This window comes from Trichosurus vulpecula, chromosome 5 (assembly GCF_011100635.1).
Source record: "Trichosurus vulpecula isolate mTriVul1 chromosome 5, mTriVul1.pri, whole genome shotgun sequence".
In the NCBI taxonomy this organism is placed as follows: domain Eukaryota; kingdom Metazoa; phylum Chordata; class Mammalia; order Diprotodontia; family Phalangeridae; genus Trichosurus; species Trichosurus vulpecula.
The window spans coordinates 211,583,094-211,595,137 of NC_050577.1; the positions used below are offsets into that span (position 1 = coordinate 211,583,094).

Below are 12,044 nucleotides of genomic sequence, written 5' to 3' on the forward strand. Positions count from 1 at the left end.
ATACTTATTTTTTTCCTTTCTTTATTTGGCTTGTTTGTTCATTTTTGTCTGTTTTCTTTCCCAACATGGCTAATAAGGAAATAATGCTTTGCATAACTGCATAAGTATAATATGTATAAAATTGCTTGTCTTCTCACGGAGGGGTGAAGGGAGGGAGAATCTGGAATTCAAAATTTTAAAAAACAAATGCTAAAAAATTGTTTTCACATGCAATGGGAAAAATAAAATAAAAACATTTACCCCCGAAATAGACTAGTAATAGTCATCCCTACCCCCTGTATGTCTACTTACTCAACTTTATGAGATCTATACATGTATCAATGGTATCTCTGATATAAATGAAATGAGAAATAGGCTTTTGCAAACAGTATTCCAAGACCGAAAAAAATCACATAATTGACTGAAAAGCACAAAGAATACCAGATCCCATTATGATTATTGACTATAAAAAAATTGTGACAACAAAACACAGTACTTCAACAAGGAGTCTATCATGTACTTCTATCAATATCACACAAGATTCCTTGATAAGTGCTATCAGAGAACTCTTCAAAGACAATTAAAGATTATTAATTTTTAGAAACATAAAATATGAATATGTAGGCTCAACAAAGGGGACCTACTACCACTGAATGAAGGGAGGGCAGCTTGGCCCCCTCCACAAAATGGAGGCTCCAAAAGCAACTCCCCTAAAATCTTCTGTTTAGCATTCCCCTCTCTCCTCCCAGCAAACCCCTACCTGCATATGTCTTAGTTATTTAATCATTTATATATTTAAAAGCTAGCAGTACAGTAGATAGAGCACTGTGTTGTCAAGAATACTCCAGGAGCTTCTGCTGTGGCTGCCGTTGGGGCTGCGCGCCGCAGCCATGGCCATCCGATACCCCATGGCCGTGGGCCTCAACAAGGGCCACAAAGTTACCAAAAACGTTTCGAAGCCGCGACACTGCCGCCGCCGTGGGCGCTTAAACAAACACACCAAGTTTGAGAGAGATATGATCCGGGAAGTGTGTGGATTTGCCCCTTATGAGAGGCGCGCCATGGAATTGTTAAAGGTCTCTAAGGATAAGAGAGCCCTTAAGTTCATCAATAAAAGGAGAGGAGCTCAGAAACGTCCTAGATGCCATGAGGAAGGCTGCTGCCAAGAAAGACTAAACTGGACCCTGCCAATCTTTCCCACTTACCCAATAAAGATTTGACCAAAAAAAAAAAAAAAAAAAGAATACTCCAGGATGTTCAAATCTGGCCTCAGATTTGAGCCTGGGCAATTCACTTAATCTCTGCTGGCCTCAGTTTATTCACCTGTAAAATGGGTATAATAATTGCCCCTATCTCTCACTTTTTGTTAGGATCAAATGAAGTCATAATCATAAAACATTTAGCACAGTGCCAGATATTATAAGTGATATAAATGTTATCTATTATCGTTATTTTTATTATTATTACCAAACCCTTTTTGGTGACTATAATCAAAAGATTTTTTTTCCCCTATTTGCTGCCCTTTCACTCTTCATGCCGTTCATGACGTCCCTTCTTCCTCTGACTGGATGGTTCCTCTTCGAACTTTGATTTTTAAGGATGATGCCCACGCCACCCACATCTTCATTCCTCTAGGCTCTCTCTCTGGACAGAGGATGTTAAGAAAGGTAGGGACAAAAAAAGTAACTAGATCTGGCATTTATGAAGTTGATAGTGACTTCTGAGAGAACTATTTCATTAATGTGAGTAGTTTCAAAGGTAGACTGTGTGGCATTTAAAAAGTTCAAGAGACATAATTTCTGGGTAATTTAATCATTTCATTAATAATGCCAGCATTTTAATAAAAGGACCAGTGGCACTCTCAAATGCCAAAGACAATCATGAGGTCAGGTTCATGGCTTACATGGCTATTGGAAAAGGGGTGTTCCCCAGGGTGGAAATCAACTCTGATGGGTTAACAATTAATATGAGAATGAATACTAGAATGAGTGGCATGTTGAAAAGAGGCTATCCCCATATCCAGACCACCCCCAGCCTTGGGCAATCTATTCAAAGAATTTATCCCCATCCAAACCTAAGGAGAGCACAATGGCTTCTCTACCTGGGTGGGGTCTGAACAAAGTTGGCAAGAAAGTTAATCCAATCTCACTATCAATAATGTCCTTCAGAAGACCGAACTTTTGAAATCAGGACTTTAAAATGGAGATTATATTAGGGCTGTTATAAGGGCTAAATGAGATAATAATTATAAAGCATTTAGCATAGCACCTGGCACTTAGTACTTTATTTATGGTCAAAGAATATGGAACATATTACCTATCAGATTTACGGATAGGAGAAAACTTTATGAATAAGCAAGGGCTAGAGAGTACTGTGAGATGTAAAATGATTAATTTTTTTACTTTAAGTTAAAAAGGTTGTGGACAAATAAAACCAATCTAGCCAAAGTTAGAAAGAAAGCAGAAAATTTGGTGGAAATTTTATAGATAGTTTCTCAAATAAAAGTCTTACATGCTCAAATATATAGAGAATTTTGACAAATTTCTAAAAAAGGGATAAACAGCCAAAGAATATGAACAGGTAGTTTTCAAAGTAAGAAATCTAAACGATATATAGTTATATGAAAAAATGCCCTAAAACAATATTGATTAGAGAAATGCAAATGAAGATATTAAGATATTTAAGAAATTAGAGATACTACGTCATACCAATCAGATTGGTTAAAATAATAGAAGGGGAAAATGATAAAATGTTGAAAAAGATGTAGAAAAATTGAGGCACTAATACATTGTTGGTAGAACTGTGAACTTTATCTAGCCATTTTGGAGAGCAATCTGGAATTATGCCCAAAGAGTCATAAAATGGTGTACATCCTTTGACCCAGGAATACCACCAGCAGGCCTTTGTTTCAAGGTGATCAGGGAAAGCGGAAAAGAACCTCTATGTTCTAAAATATTTGTAGTAGCTCTCTTTGTGGTGGCAAGTGAGTGGGATGGTTAAGCCCTCTCATGGAATCTAGATCTTGGTCCTTCTGTCAGTAAAGTGGGATGAATGGGGGTGGGGACCTTTCAGCATGGCTCCTCGCCAGATAAGGATAAAAGTAGTCTTAAGAATTGTTATTGGCTCAATTCGCATTTCCTTGTCCCTTGTACCGGGGGTTAGATTTCTCAAGAAATTGTGAGCCTGGACTCCACCAATGAGAGTAAAAGGCCAGCGGTGGGGCAGAGGTTGTTTACATTAGAGTATAAAGCTTAGTTCTGCCCTCTGGGTCCCGCCTCTCCCTACTGATTGTCTATTGGTTCAGAGATCACCCTTTCTCGCAGGATCGTAATAAAGAAGTTTTCTGTTTCTAAATTTGAGAGACCTCTGACTTTTTAAATTAATTGCTGGTGGGTGGTCTCACTCCATGCACAAGGAACTGGAAATTGAGGGAATGCCCATCAATTGAGGAATGGCTGAGTAAGTTGTGGTACATGACTGTGATGCAATACTACTGTACTGTAAGAAATGATGAGCAAGTAGATTTTAAGAAAATATGGAAAAACTTGAAATAATAATGAAATAATAAATAATTATGAAATAATAAAGAGTAAAAGAAGGAGAACCAAGAGAATGTTGTACACAGTAACAATAATGTTTAAAGAATAAATATGAATGACTAATGTGTGGGGTGTAAACCCTCACCAATTATAAAAAGAAATTAATTTTTAATAAAGAGCCATCTCAAGGTGGGAACAGAAATAAAATTTTATTCAGTTCTCACGAGAAAAGGGCATCCTCTGCCAAAACAGGGCTAGCAAGAGGCAAAACACAAGGAACAAAGCAACAATAAATATACACCTAAGGCAAGAAAAGCCCACCTGCCTCTGTCCCTCCTCATCATTAGCTGGGAGGCGGGCTTACAATCTGAACTTGAAAAGCTAGACAAGGAACTGGGAAACCAAGCACAGACAATCTAACCCCCACTTTCCCTGGTTATTGCTGAGGTGGCATCTATAAATCTAAAGAAAAAGAAAAAGAATAAGGTAAGGGGAGGGGGAGACCCTCTCCTTTTTCTTACAGTAAAAGAAAAGCAGGTCACAGTGACCTTATTCTCATTGGGTAAATCTTTAAACCAGAACCAGAAGAAAGAACAGGGACTTGAGGAAAGAAAGGCATTCCTAAGGGGCTGAGTAAAACTTATCCCATTTCCCTTTTCTCTGTATATTGATTCTCAAACATTTATGTGTATATATATATATATATATATACACACATACATATATATATATATAGTATTCCCTGTGAAGTCTTCACACTATTCTCTCACTATCTCACTCATTAAGCAATTCTGAGTTACATGAATATTCAAATCAACTACAATAGATCTATGAAGGAAGATGCTATCCACCCCAAAGAAAAAACTGATATGTGGAACTATGTACAGTTTCACACACACACACACACACACACACACACACACACACACACATATATATATATATATATATATACACATATATATATGTATATGTACATATCTGCGTCAAATGTTGGCCTTCTCTAGTTCAGTGTTGGGAAGAAGGGTAGGAAGGTAACAGTTTCGAACTCAAATGTAACCTCTCCTCCCCGCCAAAAATCAATTAAAAAAAAAAAAAAAAAAAAAAAAAAACAAACAAGCAAAAAAAGATTCCATATATGTCTCATTTTTCACTTGTAGCCTACAGATGGATTTTGGGGCTTCAGAAAAGGAAGAGAAAAATCAGAATGGAGATGGGGTGTTAGGCATGAAGATTTATCAGTTAGGAATGACAAAGCAGTGGATTCTAGGACAGTGGCTGAGGAAATATGAAAAATGCAAAAGTCAGTGTAGCAACAATCTGCTAGCAGCTGCTGTAGCTGCTGCATGTTTAAGGGGTTAACAACATCAGTTTAATTAAACATACATATACCAATCACTCAGTTGAGGGGAAAAAGATCAGCCCCTTGAACTTCAAGGCAAATACGAACAGAAATTACAAACATCAACAGACAGACCTTGTCTCATCAAATGTCAATACATAGTTACCAGAGAAGAACCAACAGGTCTGGGTTAGGAAAGCCGGGGCAGGGCAAGCTGGGGCAGGGCAGTTATGGCTTGCCCAGAGTCTCAACACTCCTTCCATGAGAGTGCCCCAAAAGTCAAACTCCAAGCTCCCCTCAATTATATCCTGTTCGGAGCCCTGAGGGTTCTGACCTCACCCAGGCTGGGTGTGTGAAAGTTCCCCATCCCCAGTATCACATCATATACAAGTCAACGACTCCTGATTGTCTTAATGCTGAGAAATAGCTGAGAAATATTCCAAGACAAAGACAGCAAAAAGGTTTCCCACCCACTCAAACAAAAGGGAGACTTGATAGTCTTAGCATCCCAAAAGGGAAGAACAGGGAAAAGTCTGACTGTCTTAACAGTCAGTCATCTTAAAAACAGAGATAATTGTTACATATTTACATCATCATATATTTCATATCTGTGTCACCTCAGATTATAAATTCCTAAAGCCTAGGATCTGTTTTTCTAGTATTATTTGAAAGAGAATTCAGCAGAATATTTTACACATGGTAAACACTATTAATTAAATAACAAAAATAACATACAAAAACCCCCAATTTTAATAAGCCTTTTGTTACATTAACGTAACCCCAGTACTTCTCATCTTTCATACATAATAGAAACTGAGTATTTGCTGAATTTAAAGAGCAAAGAAAAAAAGAGAATGGAGATAGCTAAACCAGAAAAATTATTAACTGTATTTCAAAAAAAAAAACATTAAGTTACTGGGGGAAGAAACTATAAAAATAATTTCCTTCCATAGTCCTGGTTTTTATGATCTGCTCTTACCTACTCTGAGCTACTACTTAAATAATAAGTTCCTACCTAAAAGTGGCTTCCCAAAAGCAGTTCATTCCACAAACATCAGAGGGCAGCATCCAATAGGGGTTCCAATAAGAGAGAGAGTCATCCTTATTATACCTAACAAAATAAGACAGAAATAAAAGTCCTATAAGAATATTTTCATTTGCTACTTAGAGAATTTAGTTAGTAATATAATGATTTATTGTTTTTATTTAATAACAATGTGGCAAAGTTAGGCAACTTGGGTAATTTTTACTTTTATTTAAACTAGTAGTAGTAGGACATTGTTCAAGAATTGCCTGACATTTTATTTACTTCTTCATATAACACCATCAAAATGTAATCAGATATTTACCTATCAAAAATATTTACCAAACATTAATTTAATCTTTCTCTGAGTTAAAAAAAATTGACCTAGACTCCCAGCTAAGATGGCTGCCAGAACAGGAAGCAGATCACCCAGAGTCCACTTACCTACACTAGTAAGAATCTGATATTTGCATTGAATAATGGTCAAGAAATTCATTAAGAAATGACTGTGACTTCTTTGACAACAGTACTGTACAAAAATTCCACCAGAAACCCACAGAAAGGTGGTCGATCAGCAAAGCTAGTATCAGCACAGGCAAACAAAAGGACAGCTTTCCAGAGTAATCAGAGAAACACAGCAGGAAGGACTCTATGCCCAGAAGCAATAAAAGCAAAGGGATATTAAGCCTCAGAGAGATCAAAGTCCCAATATTGCCACAAAGCCCCAGGGAGGGGATCTCAGAAGCCTGAGGAAGTACCAGTAACTATAGCAACATGGAAGCATTCAGCATTCTAGGTCCAAGGGCTCTAATGTCCCTAACACTCTGCCTTTAGAAAGTAGGGAAAGTCCTAAGGATCTAGCATTCTGAATATCAACAATCCATGGGACCTAACTTTTAGGAGGTAGAGATCAGTCCAGGCACCCAAAGGACCAAGGATGCGATTACACAGGGGTTACAATTACCCCCCAAAGCAACGAGGAAACAAAGACCAGCTCTGGCACAAAACCTCAATTGTGAAGTGCAGAAGCCAGAGTAAATTAAATTAAAGAAGACATCAACCAGTATCAAAATTTGTTGTGAATCTAGAGAAGCCCCCAAAGAAGGCAAAAGTAACGGCAACTGAGTGAAAAGAACCAGGAGAACATTGTACACAGTAAGAGCAATATTGTTTGATCAGCTGTGAATGACTTAGCTATTCTCAGCAATACAATGATCCAAGACAATCCCAGAGGAGGAATGATGAAGCATACTATCTGCCTCCAGAGAAAGAACTGATATTGACTGAATAGACTGAAGCATGCTATTTTTCACTTTCTTTCTTTCAGTTTTTTTCTTGTACAAAATTACTATTATGGTGTTAAGAAGACCTGGGTTCATCTTCTGACTGTCACATATTCGCTATGTGCCCAAGGCAAAGAACCTTTCAGTGACTCACAAAAATCTCTAAAATTAGAAGATAAAGACAAATTGACCTAAGGAGTTTTCACACCAGGAGTCTCAGATGCCTACATATCCCCTAAAAGTGAGTGTATTCACATTCATACAAGTTTAATTGCTAACATGGAATGACTCTCTGGGGGAGGAAGGGGAGAAATAAAGAGGGAAATTAAGGTGATGTAAAAACAAAAAATAACAAAATAACAAAAAAATATTTTTAATGTTGATTTTGGGAGGGATTTGCCATAAACAAAACTAACTTCATCTTCATCAGAGTAAAATATGAAGTGGAGGATAAAAGGAAATAATGAAAGAGTAAGAACCTGTAATAAGCTTGGCAGATAGCTAGGTGGTAGAGTGGATACAGCACTAGTTTCAGAATCAGGAAGATGAATTCAAATTTTGCCTCAGATACTAATTATCTGGGTGTCACTTAAGCTAACACTGAGCTAGTAAGTCACTGAAATTCTCCCAGCCACAATTTCACCATCTGAAAAGTTATGGTTAGATTACATGGGCACTAAGATTCTTTAAAGCTCTATATCAATAGTTATACTCCTGTGATCTGAGACTGGTCAAGAGGAAGAAAAAAATCGAGAGGTAGAAGCAGACTGCATCAAATAATGTCAGTAGCACTGAGAATACTCTTTTTTCAATAACTTCTTTATGAAAGGGGATGGGGGTAAAAAGCGGGAATGAAACAAAAGGATATGAAAGGAAACACACAATAATCATAACAGAACCTGAATAGGATGAACTCACCTAGCACAATGCATAACAGGCACTTGATAAATGCTAGATAACTGGACTGACTGACTCATAATGTTATTTAAAAGAAACACATTTGAAACAGAAATATTCACATAGAATTAAAATAGCAAAAGCTATTATGCTACAGGTGAACTCAAAAAAGCTCAGATAGCAGCAAGGCAACAATAAAAAACAAATTTGATTAAAAGAGATAAATAAGGAAATTACAGTATACTAGTGACATCATTGGCAGTAAATAGCAATAGTAATATATATGAACCCACTGGTAAAGCAATAACCCAATGCAAGAAGAAATAGTAAAACTATAAGTTGGGGACCTCAATGAATTCCTCTCAGATCTAGACAAACCTAAGCAAAAGATAAGAGGGTGGTAGATGGTGCATGGATTGAGTGCCAGGCCTGGAGTCAAGAAGATGAATCTTCCTGAGTTCAAATCTGGTCCTGGACAATTACTCATTGTGTGACCCCGGACAAGTCACTTAACCCTGTTTGCCTCAGTTTCTTCCTCATCTGTAAAAGGAGCTAGAGAAGGAAATGACAGACAACTCCAGTATCTGCCAAGAAAACCCCAAATGGGGTCACACGAAGTGTCAAAAACAGCTGAAAACAACTGAACAACAAAAACAAAAAGATAAACAAGAAAAAATGAAGGACCCGAATATCATTTTACAACAAATGTGCTAAATCTCTGTTAATAAAGGAATAAAACTATCTATATGTGTCTACACATGCATATATATGTGATATATAAAAATATATATTTAGTAATTCAGCTCTCAGCTCTTTGCAAAAATTGCTCAGATATTAGGAAGGGGAAATCACTCAAGAAAAAATATAATTAAACATTTACCAAACAGAAAATAATAAAATTGTATCTAGTAAAAAGCACTTAAGGAAACTGGAGACTATTAATTTAACACTAAAGAATCTATGAATCAAAGAACAAATCATAGGAAGAGGAGAAAATTTCATCAAAGGAAATAAGAAAAATGAGATGACAGAGAAAAACTTTGGGGATGTAATTAAAGCAATCCTGAGGGGAATACATAAAGAGAAGGAAGAGATCAAAAAATTAGGCATGCAACTACAAAAAAAAAATTAGAAAGCCAACAAATTCTTTAAAACCTAATTAAGCACCAAAATGAAAATTCTGAAAATCAAAGAGACTGACATAATTAAGAGAAAAACAAAAACAAAACCAAAACCTGAGTGGATAAACAAAACTGTAAGATTTTTTAAATCAAAGAAATCAATAAAATATTACCTAGTCTTGTTTTAAAAAGAGGAAAACTAGATTATTAGCAATGAAAATATTTAAAGCAGAATTCACAACAAAAAATTATTAGAACTATTTGACAACTGTTAACTTAAATAAAATGATTTGCTATGAAAATTGTAAACTACTGAAATTTACAAAGAAAAATTTAAATAATCCAATCTCAGAAAAACTGAACTATTAAAAAAAACTTCCTCCCACTCCACCCCCCAAAACATTCAAGGACCATATGCAGGGAATTGCATCAAATAATCAAAGAAAAAGTAATTCCAATATCGTATAATCTGCTTGCAAAAATAGGAAAAGAGATCTTATTTAATTCTTTCTAGGATACAAATATTGTATTTTGTAAAGATACTTTTTATTGATGTTTTCTGTTTCTTACATCACCACACTATTCTATATATCTTTCTTTTACCCCTCACTGAGAGCCACCCCATATGACAAATAGTGGGGAGGGTGGAGTTATTAGTGAGGGGAAAAAAATCACTGTAATTGATTGATTAAGAAAGTCCAAAAACATATGGAAAGTATATCTGTGGTATTCCTCTCTGCTCTGAGGGATAGGTAGGAGATGTCTTCTCATATATTCATTTAAGCCCTACTTGAATTTTATAATTTTGTTACATTTGATTTTTTTGGTGTGTCATTCTTTTCATTTGCATTGTTGTAGTTTACTGTGTATATTGATTTCCCAGCTCTGCTTACTTCACTATGCATCAGTTAATGCAGATCTTTCCATGATTTTGTAAAGTAATTACATGCATCATTTCTTACACTACAGTAGCATTGTTACATTCATGTACCACAATTTGTTTAGCCATTCCCCAAAAAATGGGCATCTACTTTGTTTCCCATTCTTAGCTATCACGAAAAGTGCTATTGTAATATTTTGGTGTATGTAGGGAATTATTTCTTGTCAATGGCCTCCTTTGAGGTATAAGATAAGTAAAAGAGTCTCTGATTCAAAAGGTATGGACATTTTAGCCACTTTGGTTGTATAATTTCAAATTACTTTACAAAATGGTTGTACCATTTCAGAACTCCATCAACAATATATTAGTGCACCAAACTTACCACAACCCCTTCAACACTGACTACTGTCATGTTTGGTCATTTTTGCAAATTTATAGTGTGAGGTAAAACCTCAGAGTTGTTTGATTTGAATTCCTCTTATTATTGTTTTAATAATATTTTATCATTTTTCCCAATTTTGTGTAAAAACAATTTTTAACATTCTTTTTTTCTAAATTTTGAATTCCAAATTCTCACCTACCCTTCCCCTTTCATTCCCCTCCCAGAGATGGTAAGCAATTTGAAATAGGTTATACATGTGCAATCATACAAAACATATTTACATATTAGTTATGCTGTATAAAAAAAAAGACAGACAAAAAAACTGCAAAAAATAAAGTGAAAAAAATATTATGTTTTCATCTGCATTCAGAGTTGATTAGTCCTTTTTCTGGAGGTGGATAGCATTTTTCATCATGAGTCCTATGGAACCATATTAGATCACTGTACTATTAAGAATACCTAAGTCATTCACAGTTGATCATTGTATAGTATTGCTGCTACTGTGTACAATGTTTTCTCCTGGTTCTGCTCACTTCATTTTGCATTAGTTCATGTAAATCTTTCAAGGCTTTTCTGAAATCATCCTGCTCATTATTTCACAATCATGTGCCAGAACTTGTTTAGCAACTGCCCATTTTCCGATTCTTTCCTACCATTAAAGGAGCTACTACATTTTGGTAGAGATAGGTCCTATTGCTCTTTTTTTTTTAACTGTCTTTGGGATACAGACCTAGTAGTGTTATTGTTAGATCAAAGGATGGGCACAGTTTTATAACCCCATGGGCATATTTTCAAATTACTCTCCAGAATGGTTGAAATAGTTCACAGTTCCATCCACAGTGAATTAGTGTCCCAATTTTCCCACATCCTTTCCAACACTTATTATTTTTGCTGTTCTGTCATATTAACCAATCTAATATGTGTGAAATGGTACATCAGAGTTGTTTTAATTTGTATTTCTCACCAATAGTCATTTAGAGCATTTTTTTTATATGACTATAGATAGCTTTGATTTCTTCACCTGAAGACTGCCAGTTCATATCCTTTGGCCATTTATTAACTGGAGAATGATTGTACCCTTATAAATTTAACTCACTTCTCTCTGTCTTTGAGAAATGAGGCCTTTATCAGGTAACCTTAGAATAATAATGATTTTTGCTTTCCTTCTAATCTTATTTGCATGGGTTTTGTTTGTGCAAAAACTTTTAAATTTAATATAAACAAATTTATTCATTTTAACATCCTGTGATGCTCTCCATCTCTTATTTGGTCAGCAGATAAAGTATACCTTGCTTTCCTAATCTGTTTATGGTATCATGCTTTATATCTAAATCATGTACCCATTTTGACTTATCTTGTAATTGTGTAAATGTTGGCCTATGCCTAGTTTCTGCCATACTGTTTTCTAGTTTTCCCAGCAGTTTTTGTCAAATAGTGAGTTCTTATCCCAGAAGCTTGGGTCCTTGGTTTTATCACAAACTAGATTACTATGGTCATTTACTACTGTGCTTTGTGTACCTATCTATTCCACTGATGTACCATTCTATTTCTTAGCCAGTACCAGATAGTTTTAATAGCTGCCACTTTATAATATAGT

The 12,044-nt window shown here is 35.6% G+C and overlaps 1 protein-coding gene across 2 annotated transcripts in view; it reads right to left on the reverse strand.

Moving 5' to 3' along the window:
- Window positions 1-12,044, reverse strand: part of GXYLT1 (glucoside xylosyltransferase 1) — an 82,552-nt gene that overhangs the window by 49,421 nt on the left and 21,087 nt on the right. The window contains exon 2 of one of the 2 annotated variants that reach the window (XM_036761823.1): window positions 5,876-5,971. The exons of the other annotated variant lie outside the window; for it this stretch is intronic. Coding sequence (XP_036617718.1) covers window positions 5,876-5,971 — 96 coding nt within the window. The remainder of the gene's footprint in view (window positions 1-5,875; window positions 5,972-12,044) is intronic. 2 annotated transcript variants of the gene reach the window in all.